This window comes from Macrotis lagotis, chromosome X, assembly GCF_037893015.1.
Source record: "Macrotis lagotis isolate mMagLag1 chromosome X, bilby.v1.9.chrom.fasta, whole genome shotgun sequence".
In the NCBI taxonomy this organism is placed as follows: domain Eukaryota; kingdom Metazoa; phylum Chordata; class Mammalia; order Peramelemorphia; family Peramelidae; genus Macrotis; species Macrotis lagotis.
The window spans coordinates 46,526,692-46,549,829 of NC_133666.1; the positions used below are offsets into that span (position 1 = coordinate 46,526,692).

Here is a 23,138-nt window from a genome sequence, read left to right on the forward strand (position 1 = left end):
AAAAGGGAGGATATTCTAGGTGCAGGGTCTTCTCCACATTCGCCACTACCTTCTCTTTTGACCTGGGACCAAACAGACTTATCATCATGAACTGGAAGTCCAATTCCTCATTTTACAGATGGGAAGACTGAGGCCCAGAGAAAGAAAGAGACTTGTCCAAGTTTACCCAGACTTAAATGGCAGAGCTGGGCCTAGACTCAACAACTTCCATCTCCTAGTCTTATATCCTGATATTCCTTTGTCACTGCTTCCTATGAACTATGCCACCTTTGAGAGAAGAAGCGGTCATCAGGAATGAGAGGTCCTTTTTTGTACCAATGAGTCCAGAGCTGCTGATTGTGTAAAAGGAGAGACAATGCAGGAAATAGAGATGATTGAAGGGAGAGAAGGCGAGAGGAAGAGGGAGAAAGGGAAAGAGAGAGAGAGAGACAGACAGAGAGTAAAAGAGAGACAGAGAGAAATGGACAGCACTAAAGGCAGGGCTCTAGAATATCTAGGCTAGCCTCCCCTTGGAGATGGACCACCAATATAGACAATTCCTCCAGCATGAGGAATGCCCCTTTTGCTGCCATGTTGCATTAGTTGATGTAAGGCATTCTTCTGGACACTAGATGGCACTGTTTTCTCATAAAAGAATTGGAATTGCGCAACAATCCTGTATTTTGATACAGGGCTCCCCGGCCTTTGTTATGTCCTAGCCCCTTGTGACAGTCTGACGAAGCCTAGGATGACAAATTATTTAAAACAACAACAAATTCGTGGACTCTAAATTAGGAACTCTTCATTCAGTGTAAAGGGGATTCAAGGGATGAAAGAATTAAGGAAAAGATATTTAAGACATTTATTAAGACCACCTGGTCCCACCTTCACCCTCAATCCCCATTTTATAGCTGGGAAGACTGAGGTCCAGAAAGGACAAGAGACCTGTCCAGAGTCTTTGAGGTAGTACATAAGCAGAAGTGACTCAGACTTCTCATGCGTGGTTCTTTCCCCCAAAGGATATAATTCATTTTAGATCCTTTGCGTAAGAGTCAGAAAAAGTATTAGATACCCTCTATTCCTACTCTCTTATTTTACAAATGAAGAAACTGAGACCCAGAGAGGGGAAGTGACTTGCCTAGGGACACAAAGTTTGTGACAGAGTTGGGATTCTAACCAGGTTTTCCAACTTCAAGTCTAGTGCTCTTTCTACTCTGCCAATCTACCTGATCAGCCCATAGAATATGTAATATCTTGGAGGTTGTCTAGTCTAACTCCCCCATTCTACAGATAAGGAACAGGCTGGGGAGGCCTTATCCATTTGGAGCATCCATTTTGAGAACTTTGAGAACTTTCAAGATCATTTAAGCTAATCCCCATTTTACAGAAGATGAAATTGAGGTCCAAAGAGGGGATATATAAGTGATTTGACCAGGATACACAGAGATTTAGGGGCAGAAGTAAGGGTAGGAAGCCCAAGGCTCCTTCCAAGTCTGTGAGTTGGAACCTCCATGGTAAAAGCAGTCCAAGGCTAAGGTCGCTGTGCTAGCAGAGGGAGGCTGCCCAGGGGTCCCTTCCCCAATTCCCTTCTTCTTCCACCTGCCTTGGATCCTACGTAAAAGATGAGTCCCAGCAAAGGTATTGCTGATGCTCCCCATCCAGATGGTGTCAAGGGATCTCAAGAACTGTTCCAATTTACACCCAGAAGTACAATTAAGAGCAATGGATAGAAGTTATAGAGAGATTCATCTAGGTTTGGGAGAAGTAAAAATTCCCCCATGCCCTAAGAGGCTTTCCCTTCCCTGGAGGCCTTTGAGCAAAAGCTAGATAACCACTTGCTGGGAATGTTGTAGAAGGAGTGGATTAAACTAAATTTGTCATTCTAAAAGTCAGTTTTTCAAAGGTAGTGGAGAGGTGATCTCATCTGATTCAAAAATAGACCTTATGAGGAAGACAGAATGAGAAAAAGAAGAAACTGAGCCTCAGAGATGAAGTAGCTTAGCATCATCTATGAGGGGATCACTGATTGAGAGCTGGCTTTCCTAGCAGCAAGCATTATATATAATGGGAACAAACTAGAGACATTCCCAACAAGATCAGGAGTGAAACAAGGCTGCCCATTATCACTATTATTCGATATTGTATCAGAAATGTTAACTTTTGCAATAAGAGAAGAAAAAGAAATGGAAGGAATTTGGATAGGCAATGAGGAAACAGAACTCTCTCATTCTCTGTAGATGCTATGATGGTATACCTAGAGAACCCTAGAAAATCAACTAAAAAACTCCTTGAAACAATTAGCAACTTTAGTAAAATTGAAGGATATAAAATAAACTCACATAAATCAACATTTCTATATATTACCAACAAAGTCCAGCAGCAAGAGAAAGAGAATTCCATTTAAAGTAACTGTAGACAACATAAAATACTTGAGAATCTATCTACCTTCCAAGACAAAGTCAGAAACTATTTGAACACAATTATAAAACACTTTCCACACAAATAAAGCTAAACCTAAACAATTGGGAAAATGTCAGTTCCTCATGGTTAGGCCAAGCTAATATAATAAAAATGACAATTCTCCTAAATTAAATTACTTATTCAGTGTCATACCAATCAAACTGCCAAAAAATTATTTATAGAGCTAGAAAAAATAATAAAATTCATCACAAAATTTATTCCATCTAACTACTTGGGTATATGTGAGGGATTCTGATCCCATTCAACTGCTTTGGCAAAGGGATTATTTTTAGGGTAGAAGTTAACCTAGATACAACTAGGTGGTGCTGCACCAGGCTTGGAGTCAGAAAGACCCGAGTTCAAATGTGAATTCAGTCACTTACTAGCTGTGTGACTCTAGGCAAGTCACTTAACCCAGTTTGCTTCAGTTTCCTTGTCTGTAAAATAAGCTGGAGAAGGAAATGACAAACAACTCCATTATCTTAGCCAAGAAAATCCCAAATGGAGTCATGTAGGGTTGAACACCACTGAAACAACTGAATTACAATTAACCTACATGAGTTCTTCAGTCCACTACCTGTGGACTTTTGGGCCAAATTCCTTCCCTTTTCTGGCACTCTGTTTTCTCATCTGTACAATGACTGGGCTAGTCTAAATGGTCTCAGAGGTCCCTTTGGATCTCACATCCTGTTCTGTTCTTAGAGTTGCACCATCCTCTATCAGCTCCACTGACCAGTTAGGAAACTGTCCCGCATGAATGACATGATGACATCTGAACAGGGGGAGGTTAGCCTGAAGCATTAGGGACTCTATTCATTTGATCAGCAAAATGAATAGTGGCAAAAAGAGGGGATTCCCTGAAAGCCCATGCACTCTAAAACTATGAAAATAGTGGTTTTAGCTTGTAAACTCAATCTTAAATTCATTTCAATGTAGTGTGGGGAATGAGTTCAATGGATGGTTTCCTTCTTTCCTAGCTCTTTCCCTGTTTATGAGGAGGCTGGATGGAAAAATACTAAATATGCTGGAGCCAAAGGAGGTACCCACTCAGATGCAAATGTTCGCTACAACACTCCAGATGCTGCCAAACAGCTGGCCCTGAGCAGCCAAGAGACTGGCCCCAAAAGGTAAGAGATAAAACAAGACTGGTGAACTAAAAGATCACTGAAATGTAGGTTTTGGGTGCTTTTAAGCAAAAAATCTTCTCTAAGGACTTGCTTCTTCCCACCCTAGATGTAGTTGTACTTCCTTTCTATGGTACTGTTCTTCTCATATGACCCACAGAAGCAAAGGAGGAAAGAGTCTCATTGGATTTTTATGGTGGGCCTTGGGTAGCTACAGGACCCAGAGCCCAGAGAGATCTGCCGAGGGTAATGGATGGGGCAGGTCATTTGGGAAGCTCATAACATCAAAGGAGTAGAGCTAGAAAGGACCCCAGAGACCATTTTGTCCAACCTCCTCACTGTGCAGACAAAGAAACTGAAGCCCAGAGAGACTAACTGATTTGCCCAATATCACAGGTGCTTAGTGTCAGAGATGGCATTTATTTATTTGTTTGTTTATTTGTTTGTTTGTTTGTTTATTTATTTAATTTTTAGGTTTTTGCAAGGCAAACGGGGTTAAGCAGCTTGCCCAAGTCCACACAGCTAGGTAATTATTAAGTGTCTGAGAGCAGATTTGAACCCAGGTACTCCTGACTCCAGGGCCGGTGCTTTATCCACTACGCCACCTAGCCGCCCCTAGAGATGGTATTTATACCTAGTTTTTCTGGCTATACAGCTAATGTCCTTTCCATGCTCATCAAAGTGAACACCATCAAGTCTGTGTCAGGGAGTAGAGGGGATAGAGAGAAAGTAATATCTGTGGGGTAAGGCCTTGAAGGGGAAGAACATGAATCCCTAGTACTGCTGAGACCAGAGCCAGGCTTCAGTCTTGCAGGAAGTATAACTTAAGGAAAAGCAGAAAAATTGAAATTTTTGAAACAGGATCAAGTGATAAGATACATAAGACATGGTGTTAAAATGGAGAACCAAAAAATATTACTGCCTGTGGTAGAAAGTTGGGTTTGTGAGAAAAAGAATGTGAATCCTACCAAATGGGATGAAAGGACATTATACCACTGTTTAACATTATCATCAGATAATGTTGTTGAGGAATTCATCCTCAGTCATTCAGCTTCAAAGTATTTGCAAGAGTGGACACCTAGGGGCAGCTAGGTGGCGCAGTGGATAAAGCACCGGCCCTGGAGTCAGGAGTACCTGGGTTCAAATCCAGTCTCAGACACTTAATAATTACCTAGCTGTGTGGCCTTGGGCAAGCCGCTTAACCCCGTTTGCCTTGAAAAAACTAAAAAAAAAAAAACAAGAGTGGACACCTAGGTAGTGCTGTGGCCTTGGAGTCAAGATGACCTGAGTTCAAATCCAGTCTCAGGCACTTACTAGCTTTGTGACCTGGGGCAAGCCTTGCATCCAGGGTTATCTCCAGTCATCCCAATTTGTCTCTGGTCACTGGACCCAGATAACTCTGAAGGAGAAAGTGAGCCTGGTGACAGAACAGCACCACCTCACTCAAATTCAGATCATGTGCTTGTCTTGGCTTTTCATAGTCTTCAAAAACAAAGGACAAGCATCATCATTTGCAAGGGCCCAGGCTCAACAAAGAAAGGGGGGACTAGAGATCTAGCCATTGGCCTCTTGTCCATGACAACATTCCTGTTGATTGGAGCTTGAATGCCAAACTTATTCACCAGAATTGACTCCAAATAATTTCTGGCTATGTCCAAAATGAAGTCCACTCTCAAAAGATGGCCCTTTGACCTTTGTGAGGAAATTCCAAAGAATGGGTTGCAGACCCTAAAGGTCTTTTCCATAGAGATCATTGAAACAATGGCTAGAGCAGACTTCCTATGAAAAAGGTATTTCTATTTTGTTTGCTTTATCAAGAAACCAGCCTCCTTATGTTAGAACCATTTGGTGTTAATGCCCAGGGACGGAGAACCATCACAGGAAACCCTCATGGCTTCCAAGGCAAGAGAAGGGCATGTTGAAGCAGTGAATAACTTACTTTCCAGCAAAGTGGTCGTCAGTCAATAGTGAGAAAGCATCTATTAGGTGTCTACCATGTACCAAGCACCATGCTAAGCACCTCCCTAACACCAAGGCCATCTCAGAGGTCCATATGGGAGCTGTCTAGCTTCTTTTGGTGGCTTCTCTGGGTGTCCCTTCTCTAGATAAAATCTAACAGCTCAGTTGGGATGATGCAGCTCAGGTGGCTCAATCTCATTTTTTACTGTTCTGCTAGTTCCTTGAGACAGGGAGGACTCTTCACTCTGGACAGGAAGTGTAGAGATGCCTCCATTTCTTTTGGTTCTTGGATGTTAGTCCATTGCCTCAACTGTTCCTCTGCAGTATCTTCCTAAGGTTAGCCCAAGACTCTTTTTGTTTGTTTTTTGCAAGGCAATGGAGTTAAGTGGTTTGCCCAAGATCACACATCTAGGTAATTATTAAGTGTCTGAGTTCACATTTGAACTCAGATCCTCCTGACTCCAGGGCCAGTGCTCTATCCACTGTGCAACCTAGCTGCCCTCAGCACAAGACTCTTAAAAAGGATTTTTAAATCTTTCAGGTAAAAACCAGAGGACATGTTACCTACACAGGATATGGTATTACTTGATCTGATGGCTACTATTATCTTTAAACCTCCAAAGAACCATCAAATTGAGGCTTTTATGCTTTTGCTGCTGTGGAGTCTTGTGCCATGTGGAAAGCCTGGCTTCTGTGCTCACAAATACCTCTTCTCCTTTCTCAGGTGTGTCTCTGCTTTCGGGGAGACTAAATCCACACATGATATGATTGACAACTCTCAAGAGAGTGCCTCAGTCTTGGACAATAACCAACGTACTAAATCTATCATGTAAGGAAGGAGAAGGTTTGGTCAGTGTCTCGTTCTCCTGGTACAAAAAAGGAAAGGAGTTTGCCATCTTGTTCCTCTCGTGATTGCCTAGAACCAAATACCTTAGCTTCTTTTCTTGGCTGGGCCACTGCTTTGGGAAGACTACTGAGTCACTCTTTGGTGACTTCACCCACTTGAAGATTCATCCAAGTTCTGGTTTAGTTCCGAGGCCTGTGGGCTTAACCTGGGGTAGGCTTGGTAGAAGGGTGGTTACTTCTTGTCCATGATAGTCCCTTAGGATTCACTCCAGGCAGAAAAGTTATACAAGAAAAACCATGGTAGGGGAAGCTAGGTAGTATAATGTATAGAGCACTAGCCCTGGAGTCAGGAGGACCTGAGTTCCAATTAGGCCTCAGATACTTAATACTTAACTGTGTGATCTTGGGCAAGTCACTTAACCACATTGCCTTGCAAAAACCTAAAAAAAAAAGAGGAAGAAAAAAAGGAATTCCTTTGTCAAATCCTGACCAATCTTGCTGCAGGAAACTGACCTCAGACCATCTCTAAAGTGAGAAAGTAGGTAGATTGTCTGTGATCCTGGCACTGATCCTACAGCTGATATAACAGATTCCAAACCATCTGGAGTCAGTAACCCAAAATGGCCTTGTCTGCCCATGTCCCTTAGCCATTCACCAAGATCTCCTTCTCCCTAGAAAAAATGATATCTGCACTTACTGCTACAAAGCAATCATATCTGGGCCCAAAATTATTCTGGAGCACTTGAACATCTGCTGTCATGAGCATTGCTTCAAGGTAAGGATTTACTCTTCCCCTCTCCTTGAGGAAAAAAATGGTAATTCTTTAAATTCCAGAGATTATCCAAAGCTGAGGCCTTTTGTCTCACTAAGATTTTCCCTGGATTCACTCAAGTAGATCCACAGACTTTTTTTCAGAATTTTCAGGACTTGCAGCCATTAGATTATAGTATTTTAATTTTACATAGAAGGAAACCAAGACACAGAGTGGGGAAGTCATAATGGCCATGAGAGGAAAAGATGAAGCATTTGAGAAAGTCAGCAAGCATGAATCAATCCCTGTGTCTGGGGTGAGGGGGGGATGGGGATGGCTTATGGGGATTGCAGGAATGAAAGGCACGGTGCCTGCTCTTAAGGAGCTAAGGTCTCCCTACAATAAGGATCAGAGAACAAGATAGGACCCATAAGTATTCCTGAAAGGCAAGATGTTTGCTAGGGGTGTTATCCATAATCAACTTTTGATGGAACCCAAAGTATTCAGAGGTCCTTTTAGTCACAGAAGTCGACTGGGCTATGAGGACTTCTGAAAACAATCTGCAAACACTTTTAGATTCCTGTTCCCGAGTCAGAAATGCCTTTCATCCCACAAATGGACTTTGGATTATCTGTCCCTATATTGGCCATGGTCTTCCAATGAGAGGAATAACAGCACCAACCAATTGCTGGCTCTTTCTCATCTGGTTACCTTGATTCTGGTCTGCCCTGTGCTTATTTACTTAAGGCTGGATTTCCACTAACCTCATAACCTTTCTTCATCTCATTTACAGTGTGGGGTTTGCAACAGGGCCATGGGCACTATGCTAAACCAAGTATACATCCACAATGGAATCGTTCACTGTGTCCAGTGCTATTCAAGACTCTTCTAGGTGGGTCTGCCCCTCCCTATTCTTTGAGTCCAAAACATAAGGTTCCTTTGAAGTCATTTGGGGAGTACTTTGGATGCAAGAATCATGCATAATTAGTGTGAATGCTCCCTTTCCCCATGTTGATTGGGCCTTTTCATTCCATGGGATCCCAAATCATGTTTCCCCTTAAATCTCAATAGAAAATCTACCCAGCCTTTCCTTTCCTTGAAGTAGCTTGGGGCCACTAATGTACATCCCTCAGCCTCTCTACATGCTGTCATTCATTTGAAGTGAATCTTACTATAAGGGGTAAAGCTAAGGAAGTCCCCTAATAAACTTGATGAGCTTATAGAGTAGTGAGCCTTTGTTTGGGTCTTTAATTGGATTTCCCATCGGAGGGGGCAGGAATGCATGCCCATTGCCCATACATCAGTTAAAGATAAATGATTGAGGATGACTTGCTTAGTTTGGATTTTTATAGGTCAGGTTTCCCTTTTTTGAGAACAGATCACAGAACAGCGGGCTAGAATACACACACATTCACCTACACATACAAATAATATCAGATGTAACCACCCTTGCTTTCCAATTCCAGATATCTAATCTGGATCACCCAAAGCACATTATTATAAGTTGCTCATTAAACAATCAAACTATGAGAACAGCATTTAAGTGAAGGAAGGACCCCAGATATTTCCAAAAGGGATGAAATAGACAAAGACAGTTTCATCCCAAGCATTCCTAGAGCAGCCTTGAGATTATTGACCTAAGAAATCCATGCATTCCTACATGAAGCCATTTTAGTTTCTTTGTGGGCATCCAAGCACAAAATTTGGTAGAGTTTGTATAATGTAAGTTTAAGTGAAAGACTAGTCTGGTGCTTTATTAGGGGTTTTTTTCACCCAAGACATAATATTCATTCCATTTCAATCCCTGGGCTTTGTTGATGACTGGAGGAAGAAGTATGTTCCTCCCGTCCCCACATTTCAGATCTCACTCTTTTCTTTCAGGTTTGATCAGCATGCTAAGAGTCATCATGAAGATGGGGACCCATCTTCTTAAATTTCCAGTTTTACTCTTTCCTGTTCTTACTCATTTCCAGTTATTTCCTTCATCTCTTCCTATCTAATTCAGTTGAAAATGCTTCAAAAAGATAATTAGTTTTATTTACCTTGTTATTAGATTTGATTTTTTGGTATTATCCAGATTTTTATTAACTTTGATATTTTTATATTATTCAGCTTTTTATGAGTTGTAGGTTCTCCCTTTATCCGGCTTTGATTTTTGCATTATTTAGCATTTTGTAAGCTTTGAATGTTTCTTTATCCAATTTATCATTAGTTTCAATTTTTGTATTGCATTATCTAACTTTTTATTAGCTGTTGTTTGAATTATCCAGTTTTTATTAGCTTTGGTATTTTTAGTATCTAGATTATTATTAGCCTTGGGTTTTCTCTTTATCCAATTTTTTGCTAGTGTTGAATTTTGCAATATTCAGCTTTTAAGTAACTTTAACTTTAAAAATTAACTTTTTAATGAACTTTTCATTAACTTGAATTGTTAGTTTAGTGATAAATTTTTGAATTATCCAACTTTTTATTAGTAACTTTGGATTTTTCATTAATTTCGATTATTAGCTTGGATTTTTACTACAGTAGTTTATAGATGCAGAAACCTGAAGGATTCTAGTAAGTTGAAACCCTGAGAAGGGAGAGAGGTGTGGAGTGTGCCTCATGAAGGGTTATAATTATTACTGTTACCTGGACAGTGGAGACATCTTGTCCAGCCTGCTAAAGAAAGCCTGAAGCCCAAGAGCCACCATGGTCTTTATTGCTATTGCTGTTTTTCCTGTGCCTTCATGACAGAAAGACAGCCTTCCCGTACAATATCAGCCCAGAGCAAAAACAATTTCTGAGCAGCATGTATGAAAATACGTGCCTGGGGAGAATTCCCCATGTTTTGACTGGTCATCACACCAGAGAATGACCAGCCCCCTTCACAGAATTCCCCATGTTTTGATAAGTCATCCCACACAGAGAATGACCAGCCCCCTTCACGGAATTCTCCATGTTTGAAGGTTATCCCACAACAGAGGATGATCAGCCACCTTCACAGAATTCTCCATGTTTTGCCTGGTCATCCTACACCAGAGGATGACCAGCCCCCTTCATAGCAGACATTCTTTGAGCTCAGTATATTGTATTTCACCAATTTGACCTCCCTTGGAATCCTTTAAGGGGAGAATGGAATTAGGGAGTGAAAGGTGGACAGTTGGGCAGGGTATCTCAGAATGATTCCCAAATGTAGTATACTTTCTTCTCTTCTCACCCCATCACATTGATGAAGAAATAAGCAGAAGATCCATTTGAAGAATTTTTTATCTGCCAAGGGATGAAGAGGTCTAAGTCTGTGCTTACCAAGAGGCTTGCATTATTCTGGCAGGAAGTTTCTGAAGCAGCAGTCTGTGGAGTGGAGAGCATTGGTGTCTGAGCCTTGACAGTGTATTTTCTTCAAATAGGTGCAGAAAGTGCTTGGCTTGGCCAGGATGGGTACATCACAATTTGGCATTTTGGTTTTTAGGGACACATATACCTGTAATCAGCTGGGGACCTTTATTTTTAAATTGGTTACTTATAAAATTTACTGTTTGTTTATTGTATCACAATTCTAATAAATATTCAGGTTTCAGGTTTATTGCTGGCCTATGTCTCTAATTGTTATTTTTGAAAGGGTTAATTAGATATGATAAGCTTTTGTGGCTTGATTTCCCCTATGATCTGAAGGTGGACAGCTGGGCCTGAAGTCAGGAAGATTCATCTTCCTAATTTCAATTCTGACCCCAGACAAGTCACTTTGCCCTGTTTGCCTCAGCTTCCTCATTTGTAAAGCAAGCTGGAGAAGGAAATGGGGAACCCCTCCAGTATCTTTGTCCAAAATAACTCAAATGGGGTCAAGAGGAGTTGGGCAGAACTGAAATGACTGAAGAACAAAAATGATCTGAAGAAATTTCCCATGAAAAAGCAAAGAACCCCCCTAGTACTCCGTAAAGAGCCTTACCAGGAAGAAATCCAAGTGATGTGGACCTAGAAGAAACATTAGAGATCTTCTAATCCAGAGGTTGTTAACCTGGGACCTATGATCTTGGCTTAAATATATATATATATATATATATATATATATATATGTATATATATATATATATATATACACATATATATATGTGTGTGTGTGTGTGTGTGTGTGTATATATATATATATATATATGACTATTTCCATATAATTTCTTTCCTTTCTCATATATATTATAAATGTAAAATAGTATTCTGAGAAGGGGTCCATAAGCTTTAGCAAACTGCCAAAAGGGCCCAGGACACCCAAAAGATAAAGAAGCCCCAGTCTAATTGCAAAGCTTTTTAATACAGAGGAGAGGGACCATCTCAGAAATAGGGTTCCAGAAGCAGTCAGGGTTGGCCTGAACAAAGGGAAAGAGATTTACTTGCTAAACAGGCAAAGAAAATGGGATGTTCTAGAATCCTAGTGTGTCTAAATCAGAAGAGACCTTAGAAATCAGCTAGAGTGAATTAACACCAAGTCCTACAAGGATTTCTTCGGGTCTCTTCTTGAGTAACTGGGGGCGGGAAGCTCCCTACCAGGCTGCCCATGCCAGCTTGAATTTTTACCAAGTTCTTATACATGCTATGCTGCCCAAAGCAGCCGCCTTGAGGAACACACATGTAACTTTTCCTCTAACTGGCAACATTTCATTTAACTCCTGCACTCCTGTTTGCCTTCAGCTGTCTCTTCGGGATAAAACCCCACAGTTCCTTGGGCACAGATGTCTGTCTTAGCTGCTGAGATGTCCCATTGGAATGCTCTCCTGACCTGTCTTGCGCTAGGCAAACCACTAACTTTTACTGACGCTGCAGTTTCCCTTCTTGTAAAATTAGGGAGCCGGGCTAGGATTCTATGTGCTCCGAGTCCGTGGCTGTCCCCCCTTTTAAAAGGATGGCCCGAATTGAGCCCAAAGCTGCAGCTTGACTGTGCACGGTGGGCCTGTTGCTTTAGGTGACTTCTAGGCCCACCGGGGAGGTAGCGGTTTCGGAGAGCCGCGTCAGCTGCCCGCTGCTGTGGGGCCCTGAGAACAAGTTTGTGCACCAGGCTGTGCCCCTTGCTCCCTCCTCATCTCTTGAACCCCTGCATTAAGCTTTCTCCCGCGGGGAAGGGGCTTGGGAGACACACGGAGGGCGTCGAGGAGGGGCACCAGGTGCCGGGGCCCCCACTCTTGTCAGAGGGAATCCACAAGGCCCATTCCGGCCACTGCGACTCGATGGGCATTATTCCCGCAGTGGCCCCTCCCCCAAGTACTACTGTCGCCGGATTGGGGACAGCTGGGATGCGTCGCTGGGGGCCCTCGAACCCGCGACTCTGCAGACTGCAAGGTTCGGCCATACCTTACACACGGCCCTCCCCTCAAAGCCACCGCCCGCCCCCGCCAGCTCCCTCCCATTGCCCCTCCCGCTCAGCCCCGCTCCCAGAGCTAGGGGACACTGAGGTGCATGCGCACAACCCTCGCGCTCACTGGGTGGCCGCAGGGGAGAGGCTGCGCACGCATCTGCCGCATCATTGCGTCACCGCAGTCTTCCCGGCTCTGGGGAGAAGCTGGAGAGAAATTAGTCATTTCTACCTCCCCCCCCCCGCAGACCGCGAAGCCGCCGCGCTCAGAGTCTTCAGGCTTCTTCAGCGACTCTCAAATTCTGTTTGTCCCCGCTTCGGGGCCTTAGCCTCGGCGCCTACCAACGGGACTACATTTCCCAGAATCCCCCAAACCGTAGGCCGCAGTTCGCCACCCTAAGGATTCTGGGAATTGGAGTCCTGTGCCAGCACCATTTCCCAGGCCTCGTAATGACTTCCGCAGGAGTCCGGAACATCCTCTCATGCTTGAGCCTGGATGGGTCTGTAGGGGGAGGCCGAGACCGCATCCTTAAGTAGGCCGAGGGGCGGGATGCTGGCATCGCCCTTTTTTCCCAGTTGCGGCCCTTGGAGCCGGAACTCCCCCTTGCTTTAGCTTGGCCGGACCTCTAGGGGGAGGCCGAGACCACGTCGCCGAGGCGGGCGAGGGGCGGGGACGAGCGGCAGGAAGGGAGGAGGGGGACAGTCAGCTGGGCACCCTGCCTCGGGCGCCTGCTGCCAGGGGCCAAGCCCTGCCCCCCGCCGTGCCTCCGGCTCGCCTGCCCCGCGTGCCACCTGGCAGGAGCGGCCGCCAGCCCGAGCGCGCGCTCCGTGGCTCTGTGCGGGCGCTTCTGGGCGCCCCGAGCCTCCCGGGTGGGCGCCTCCTCCCCCTCGGCCTCCCACATCCCCTCCCGAGCCCGGCCCGCGGGAAACACCGCCCAGGCGGCCCCACGACCCCCCCCGCCCCCGCCCCCGCCCCGCCCCCCCCCGGGACGGGCCCAGCCTCGCCCCCCCCGCCCCCGCCCCTCCCGACCCTGACCGGGAGCCCCCAGACGGGGCGCCCCGAGAACCCGCAGACACGAGCCGATCCGGCCGCGGCGCCTGCGCCTCTCACCAGCACAGGCATCGCGGGCTCTGCAGCTGCCAGGGAACCTGCAACAGAGAGGGGAAACTGAGGCCCAGGGGTTAAGTCAGTGATGGAGCTTTTATTAAGTGCCCAACCCCAAAGGATTGGTTTTTTGTGGACGTATAAAGTTTCAAGAAAACTCACACGCTGAGATCTAGAAATGTGCAAATTAGGTGGAAAACCTACTTAAGCAGTGGTGACAAAGCGACTTGGCAAATGGGGAATAAAACAGAAATGAGACAAACATGTCTGATGTGAAAACATTATAAGGAGGGGGCAGCCAGGTGGCTCAGTGGATAGAGCACAGGCCCTGGAGCCAGGACGACTGTGGCACCTTGGGCAAGTTGCCTAAATAAATGCAAAAACAAGCCAGTCACTATAAGAAGAATTAGGGGATTGCAAAGTGGACCATACCAGCTTAGAAGCTGGCAAGTTTGAGGCCAACATCATCTACACATTCATTTAGCTAAGAGGACAATTCAAGGGAGGGGAGAATGGCAGGCCAGCATCTGTGTGTCTTACATACATGTAAGTCCACTGCCAGAACTTCCTAGAAAGCAATGTTGAATGGGCTGGCTAGTTCATCTTGCTTGACAATAGCACCTGCCTCATTGTTCCAAGATCCCTTGGCCCTCTCTGCAGGGTTCTAGGGTAGGCTTATGGGACAGGGGCCCCCAAGCCCCTCACAAGAACATAACTGTTTCAATGAAGTACATAGGCTGTGCCAAGACAAAACTGGCTCCCTAGAATCGTGGTTCTGTAGCTGAAAGGGCCCTCAGATTACATCTGACAAGGCCCTCATTTTACAGTAAAGAAAATCAAGACCCCAAAGAGGTTCACTTCTCCAAAGGCACATAGTATAAGAGGCAAGATTTGAAGCAGGTCCTGCTAGATACTGCAATGGATAGAATACCAGGCCTAAAATCAGGAATAGCCATCTTTGTGAGTTCAAATTTAGTCTTACACAATTACTAATTATACAACCCTGGGCAAGTCACTTTACTCTGTTTACCTCAGTTTCCTTATCTAGAAAATGAGCTGGAGAAGGCAATGGCAAATCATTTACAGTATCTTTACCAGGGAAACCCCAAATACGGTCACAAAGAGTCAGACACAATTGAAACAACCAGACAACAACAAGCCTCTAACTTCAAAATTGTTACTCTTCTTGCTCTGTTCTTACTGTTCCTCAAAAAAGATGTTTCATGTTTATCCCCGTACCTAGAAGACTCTCTCCCTCCTCATCTTTGCCCCCTGGTTTCCTTCAGATTCTAGCCAAAATTTCTCATTTTTACAAGAAGTCTTTCTCTAACGCTCTTAATCCTAATGCCTTCCTTCTGTAGATGATTTCCTTTTCTTCTGTATTTGGCTTGATTACAGTTTTTCATATCATCTCCCCCATTAGCCTTGGAGTTCCTTTAGGGTAAAGACTTTAGCACAGATTTGCCTTTCTGTGCAGAGGCCTATACTACAGGCACCTAATAAATGTTTATTGACTGACTGACTTCATGCTACAGAAATAAGATTCAGCCCTTTATCCTCCAGTTTCCTTTACTAGATCATCATCCATATTCTCTCCTCAGTGACTGCCTCCCCCCCAGGGTTCTCCTACCTTTTGACAACCTTCTTAGCTCCCACATTGAAATATCTTCCCTATTCTCTCTCCTGAGCTTCACTCTCACATTACATTGTCAACTGCCTAATGAGCATTTTGAAGGAACTGGATGTCCTACAGGTATTTCATACTCAATATTCCCAAAACAAAATCATTTGTTTACCAATCCAAAAAACCAAAGCAACTTTCTTATTTCTGTCAAGGATACCACCATCTTTCCAACCTTGGAGTCCTCCTTAGCTCCCTGCTCTCCGTCACCCACCTTACTCAACTTTTCATCTCCCCTTTCTTCAAACCATAATAGAACCGGTTTCAGTACTTTTTTTCTTTCTATTTATAAGTAGGCACTTAATAAATGTTTGAATTTTCAGTTTTGTGGAGATACACAGTCTATTCTTAGACTCTGTCACTATGTAATCCAAATATTATTGCCTAGTACAATAATTAGTAATTGCTAATGCAGTTCTCAAGGATTTCATTTAGATCAATTAGAAATAAAGTCATATATCCCCTGAAGAAATGACAGCAAGGAAATCATTATTCCTAAAGGCCAAAGTAAGACAGAATGGCATGTATCTCTAGATCACTCTCAGTAGAAAATTAGCTCTTCTAATCGGATTTCTACTTGAAAGGATCAGGAAAAACAGTAGCCACAGTATCATAAAGAAAAAGGACACTCAAGGACATCAGAATTCTGATCAAGGCAGCAACCAATCTTGTACTCTGGCCAGAATTCTGACTGTAGAGTCACAGGAATTGAGTTCAAATTCTGACTCCCTTATGTGCAATCTTGGAAAAATCACTTCACTACTCTTAGCTGCAAAATATGGTGGTGGGACCAAATGACCTCTAAGATACCTGCCAGCTCATTTGGAATTATGCTCCAAGGACAATAAAACTGCATACCTTTTGACCCAGCAATACCACTATTTTTTCTGTGTCCCAAAAACATTGTGGAAAAGGGTAAAAAAACTCACATGTACAAATATATTTATAGGAGCTCTTTTATACTGGCAAAGAATTGGAAATTGAGCAGATGCCCATCAATTGGGGGTTGCTTAAACAAATTATGGTGTATGAATGTGATGGAACACTATTGTTTTATAAGAAATCTTGAGGGATGGGATTTCAGAAAAGCCTGGAAAGACTTGCATGAACTGATGCTTAGTGAAGTGAGCAGGACTGCAAGAACAATGTACATATCAACAGCAACATTGGGTGATGATCAATTATGATGGACTTGTTTACTTCAGCAGCAATAATCAAAGACAATTCTAAAAGACTTATGATGGAAAATATCATCTAACTCCAGAGAGGGAACTGTGGAGTTTAAATGCAGACCAAAGCTTACAATCTTCAATTTTTAAAAGTTGCCTTATATATATTGTATTTTTTTCCTCTCATGAGTATGTTCCTTCCATTTGTACTTGAGTCTTCTTTCATAACATGCTTAATATGGATCTATGTTTAGCATAATTACACATGTAGAGCCTTCATTAGATTGCTTTCTGTCAGGGGGCCAGGGAGAAAAAGGAAGGAGAAAAATGTAAAACTCAAAATCTTGAAAAAAAAATGATTGATGAAACTGTTGCCTGTTGTTGGAAATAACTAATAAATAAAAATATTAAAAATTATAAAAAGATATTTGCCAACTCAAAGACTATCAGGGAAGCATTACTTCCTTCCCAAGGAAGATTGTAGAACTAGCTATCAAGACTATTTGTTTCCTTTTGCTTAACTATACTTTTTTGTTACAAGGAAGATAGTGACTTAAAAAAGTCAATAACAATTTTTCTTAAAATCAAAGGATCAGATCAACCTTAATGGACTTGCTCATTCCATCAGTGCAACAATCAAGCATAATTTTGGTATTTTTTTACCTAAAGATTTTATTATTTTGAGTTTTACAATTTTTCCCCTGATCTTACTTCCCTCCCCTCACCCACAACAGAAGGCACTTTGCTAGTCTTTACATTGTTTCCATGGTATACATTGATCCAAACTGACTGTGATGAGACAGAAATCATATCCTTAAGGAAGAAACAAAGTATAAGAGATAACAAGATCAGACAATAAGACATCAGTTTTTTTTCTAAATTTAAGGTAATAGTCCTTTGGTCTTTGTTCAAACTCCATGGCTCTTTCTCTGGATATAGATGGTATTCTCCATTGCAGACAGCCCCAAATTGTCCCTGATTGTTGCCTTGATTGAATGAACGAGTCTGTCAGGGTTGATCATTACCCCCATGGTGCTGTTAGGGTGTACAGTGTTTTGCTGGTTTTGCTCATCTCACTCAGCATCAGTTCATGCAAATCTCTCCCCACTTCCCTAAATTCCCATCCCTTCTGGTTTCTAATAGAACCATAGTGTGTCAGACACAATTTTGGGCTTTCTACGATGAAGAACACCATCTGTATCCAGAGAAAGAATTTTGAGGTTTGAATGAAGACCAAAGACTACTACCTTTAATTTTAAAAAAATTATCTTATTATGTAATTTGCTATCTTCTCCTTTATTTTTCTTCCTTAAGGATATGTTTTCTCCCTCATCACACTCAGTTTGGATCAATGTGTACCATGGAAACAATGTAAAGACTAACAGACTGCCTTCTGGGGTGGGGGGAGGGAAGGAAGATTAGGTGAAAATTGTAAAATTCATAATTTATAAAAATATTTCTTTTATTTAAAAAAATTAAAGGATCAGAGAAGAAAAACAATATTATTAAAGAGTTGGTAAAAAATCTTTTGGAAGTTCCGGAAGGAATCAAGAAATTACAGACCCATCCAATCATCTACCATCTCTTCCAGATTTTTGGTCTTTTAGCTGAGCTCAGATTATTGGATTGCTTTTCTTCTTTTATTTTGGTCTTTCTCTTATAGAGATGCCTAGAGTTGTGACAGGTGATTTGCTAATCCGAATTGCTACTTGGGAGGTCCCTGGGTCAGTGGAGTTACACTCTACCTCAGCCCTCACAAAAAAGCTCTAATTCTTCTGTTTCAGGGGACGAAGCCTTTTGGACATGTCCTGAGCCCCTTGGGTAGTCTGGTGAAGACTGCAGAACCCTTCTCAGAATCAGGTGTTTAAATGCATAAAATAAAATGTAGATGATTACAAAAGAAACCAATTCTAATGAAATAGTCAAATGAGTTCAGACCCCAGTGTAGGAACCTCTGATTTGAATACCTTTATTTGTTGATGGAAGCAAAGAAAATGTGTATGTGTGGGGGGGTATGGAATACATATAAACAGATATGGATATTCACATGTGTGTATATATAAATATAATTTAAATATTTATGTTTAAAACTAGGGCTTCATCTACCTCAGGATTATTGACAAGCTGGGCACCAGCCAATAACCAGTCCTGGAAGGGAGGCTTCTTGCCTTAAGTCCCTTTACAATGATTCCTCAGATAAGGCTTCAGGATTCACTCTATGACAATACAATTGGTGGAGGGAATATAGTCATCACATAGCAATGGCAAGAATGCTGCTTTGGGAGCCAGAGGGCCTGGCCTCCTATCTAGCATCTGCTACCAATGCCACAGTGGGCAGGTCCCTGCCCCTTTCCAGGGCCCACTTTGCTCCTCCTTAAAAGGAGAGGGTTGGACTCTCAATCTACTACCCTGTCATGGGTTCCTCCTAGCTTGAAATCTAGGATCTTAGGGTGGGAAACCATTGCAGTTTCTCAGCAGGGAATGACATACAATGAAATAAGAAAATACTGGCTAAAATAATCAAGCTAGCTGTTGAGGTTGGGAGGGGAGGGGAAGAAAAGGAAGCCAGGCTTGTCTACAGATGGCAGGGAAACTGAGGGAAGGGGGTGTGCTAAGCACTAGCACAGACCAGGCTCCAAGATCCTGGAAGAAACTGGGGCTGCTGAAGCAACCTGAGTGAACCCAGTCCCAGAAAAGTGTGGAGTCAGTTGAGATAAGACTGAATACTAGGTCTTCTGATGCTTTCTGCTCCTCCCTTTCTTCTCTCCCCCCAACCCCAACCACTTGTAGTAAAGCTGGTTGAGCAGGTTTATCTTCTGGGATAGCCTTCCAAGGAGCAATGGAATGATTTCAGGCCTCTACCTTCAGCTTCCTCCTCTACAACCAGACCCCCCCCCCAACTTCCTCACCTGTTTGCTGAAGCTTGAAATTCCTTTAATCACTCAGATTGATTAATTTATTAATTTGATTGATTAAATTAAATTGATAAAGAATTCAGTAAGTTCTCAAAAGACAAAGATACGAATGAACCAGTCCCTACTTCAGCTGGGGACGAAGCCTTTTAGTCAAGAATTAGACAAAAATGAACCATCTGAAGTAACACTAAGAGATTTATGCTAGTGTTGGAAGTCTAGGACATTTAAATGGATGCCATCTGATTTCTTTTCTCTTTTGATACTCAGAAAGGATTTGAGGTACTCATTCCATGGGGTGCCTTAAAAAGAACATGTCAATATCAAGGGGACAGGGGAATGGAAGGTGGTGGAATGAGGATATTAAGTCAAAGAGGATGCACCAAGCATGAAAAAATGCCAAGAGGAAGAAATGTCCAGAGACAGGATTTCACTTGTTTTGCTCTTTTGTTTGCTGCTGGCCTTGTCCCAGTGTCTACCACCCGCCACCTCCACACACACATCCCCACTAGGGAATTTCCTTCTCCCATGGTCTTTCCCACTGCTCGGTCATTCATTCTCACTCTGACATGCTAAAAACCAAGAACACTTCTAGAAGACAGAGAAGAAAAAGGATGGTAAAGAGATGAAAGTCAGTCAGCAAGCACTTATTTAGAGCTTACTGCATACTGGACACTATGCTTAAGGGACCCAAAACAGAGCTGACTCCCAGTGTTATTTAGGGTTGGAAGGGATAGGGGGCCACTGAAGTTCACTGATTATGTGGTGGAGGGTTGTAACATGATCACACTGGGCTTTTAGAAGATAAATGTGGGAGGCGATCCAATGGCATTGGCAACATGGCAGTGGCTATGGCAGCCTTGAGCGTGTGCGAGGTGGGGGGGGGCAGATGAAAATAAGATGCTGTGATGATGGTTAAGGTGGGAAAGTCACCTTGCTTCCTGCAAAAATTTTCACCTGATGGGCACTACCTCATTGCCTTTTCTTCAGACCAGACATCACTGGAGATTTTTGAGTACCAGGGCTGCCAAGCAAAAGAGGACCTACTGCAGAATTATGAGGGTGAAATTTTGGTCAATGACAACGACCAGAGGTCAGTCAAAATCAGAGGCTGACTCTTTAAATGCTTCATCTCATTGCATATGACCAACATAGCTGCTGCTGGTGAATACCTAAATCATGAGTGTGGCTTCTTCACAGATGCCTGCCATTGGATCCTTGTGGGCTCAGCTGCCCACCTCCCTGAAGAGCCTTACCCTCCCTTTTTATAAAGTATATCACAAGAATGAGTCAGTGACACCAAATTCCTGCTCCTCTCTGGAGGACTATTCCCTTCATACCATTATTCTTTACATTGGCAGGTTTATGCTTTATGTTCAAATATTATAAAGTGATCTTGTTCCGCAATAGAGGACTTAGATGAGAATATACTAACCATTCTTTCAGTATGGCAGCAGACCATTTGTGTCTTCCAGGTCATTCCTGATGTGCATACCATTGGTAACAATTACCCCTGTCTACCTTGAGATAAGCAAGACAGCCAAAAATGGAATGGACAACCCCTTCAAGGAGCCCTTCATTAAGTCCCTAAAGCACTAACCTTTGGTATGCTTGTGGCACCGGGTAGAACAAGACGGTAGTGCCATGGCCAAGAGGTGCTTCTTCCAATATTTTGACAGTTGCACATGTGAAAGGTGCAGCTTCTAGAATGAAAATCACCTCTTTCTCAAATATACTAGTGAAGATAACAAGACACTACGGGTCACAGACCCATCAGAGACTTCCTTCTATGTTGTGTACAATATGGTAATGACAGAGGTGCTAGTAATGTTGGAGAACAGCTCCCAATGAGTTGTTGGAGCTCTGAGAATTTCTGTCACCTTTTCTGTAATGCTACCCTGCACCCGTGTTCACCTTCAAACAACTTTGTGATGCAAATCCAACACCAGTTTAAACACATTATTGCTGAGGCAGCTAGGTGACAGTGGATAGAGCTCCGACCCTAAAGTCAGGAGGACCTGAGTTCAAATGTGACCTCAGACACTTAATAATAACCTAGCTGTGTCACCTTGGCCAAGTCACTTAACCCCATTGCTTTAAATAAGAAAATTAAAAAAAAACTATCGTACATGATAAATGGTGGAGAGAACACAGAAACAATTTGACAACTGCTAGGTCAGCCCCCCATCAGTGCCCAATCACACAGTGGCATTTCCTACCTCAATCTGTCTCTCTTCAGCTATGATGATAAATGGGAGTGACTCATGGAGCAGCCTAAGACTTGTGAGGATCACCCAGTCAAGTCTGAGATCCAGGTTGGCCTGCTGGGTCACCCCATCAACCTACACCTTTTACCCTTTTTGAATCCTTTGCCATTTCATTGAAAAGGACTAATGCTGAAGATATTATCAACTTCCACATGTGACACAACTGCACAAAGGGTGTTGCCCAAAGACTGGGGATCTACCAAAGCCAAGTTGTCTTTTCTTCTAAGACTTACACCCCCTTCCTATCTCTCTAGATTAGAAATCAGAATCTTTCAGGTTCCAGTATCATTCCTTTGGAACAAAGGTCTATGGGGGAGAACCTTGGTTGATCTATAGTCAATCAAACATAAGTCAAAAGAGAGGAGTTGGACCCAGGATAACTTACTTTAAAAGAAAATACAAATCTAGCTATCAAATAATTTAAATGTCTCCTGTTTTTTCCATAAGAGATTGCCCAGAAATGAGTCCTTACATTATTTTGAGTGAGGAGAGTTCTGTGTGTATATATTTTATTGAGCTGTAGATGAGAGTTTTCCACTATTTTTCCCCCTTTCCTCTTTTCTTGATAATGGTATACAGCCTGAAATGAAGCAATTGGTTGCCATTGTGACCAGACCTAATAATCAAGACCCTGCTCATTTCTTTTCATTTAGCCAAAAAGCAAGTCTTTCTTTTTAAGTAAAAATAAAGATGTATTTTCTTATTTATTTATTTTTTTAAAAAAAAAAGTAGATAAATTTGACTGCTGAGTGGAGGATGAACTGGAGTGTGGAGGGACTCAAGGCAGGGAAATCAATTAGCAGGCTATTGTAATAGTCCAGGCATGAGCTCATAAGGACTTGGACCAGAGTGGTGGCAGTGTCAGAGGTAAAAAAGAGTGAATAAGAGACATGCTGTGAAGGTAGAAATGAAATACAGAAGGTGAGAGAGAAAGTGAGGAGCAGAGGATGACATCTAGATTTTGAGCCTGGATGAATCAATGGATGGTGATTCTTTTGACAGTAATAGGAAAATTAGGAAGAAGGGAGTGCTTAAGTTTTTTAAGTGTGTTAAGTTTGAGAGATGTCTATAGGACATCCAGTTTGAGATGTCCAAGAGGCGGCTGGTGATTCAAGACACAAGGTCAGTAAAACATTTGACCTAGATAAATTAATTTGAGAATCATCTACATAGAGATGATAATTAAACCTACAGAGCTGATGTAATCACCAGGCAAAAAGAATAAAGAGAGAAGAGAAGAAGGCCCAAGACATAGAGCTTCGGGGACATTCATCATTAGTTGACATGACATAGAAGAAGACCCGGAAAAGCAGATGGAACTCTAGCCAGACAGGTAGAAGGAAAAGCAGGAGAGAGCAGTGTCACAAAAATCTAGAGAGGAAAGGTATTAGGTAGAAAAGGGTATCAAAGGCTATAGAGAAGTCAGGAAGGATGAGGATCATGAAGTCTCCCAATAACTTTTTTTTAAATACAAAATAAATCATGTTCAGCTCCATGACAGCCAGACTTTCTGCAGGCAATGAGAAAATCATGACATGAAAAATGTGAAACGGTTTAAGGAA

The 23,138-nt window shown here is 42.7% G+C and overlaps 1 protein-coding gene and 1 pseudogene across 3 annotated transcripts in view; both read left to right on the forward strand.

The window, feature by feature from the left end:
* ZNF185 (zinc finger protein 185 with LIM domain) overlaps positions 1-10,684 on the forward strand; it is a 48,176-nt gene extending 37,492 nt beyond the window's left edge. For 2 of the 3 annotated variants that reach the window (XM_074202679.1, XM_074202680.1), the window contains 5 exons: positions 3,417-3,566; positions 6,247-6,351; positions 7,044-7,143; positions 7,913-8,011; positions 9,001-10,684. In XM_074202679.1, the coding sequence (XP_074058780.1) occupies positions 3,417-3,566; positions 6,247-6,351; positions 7,044-7,143; positions 7,913-8,011 (454 nt within the window). In that variant the 3' untranslated portion in view covers positions 9,001-10,684. The remainder of the gene's footprint in view (positions 1-3,416; positions 3,567-6,246; positions 6,352-7,043; positions 7,144-7,912; positions 8,012-9,000) is intronic. The other variant, XM_074202681.1, reaches the window with a different exon arrangement.
* Positions 10,685-20,220: 9,536 nt separating this feature from the next.
* Positions 20,221-21,830, forward strand: LOC141498656 (DET1 homolog pseudogene; annotated as a pseudogene).
* The last annotated feature ends 1,308 nt before the right edge of the window (positions 21,831-23,138 follow it).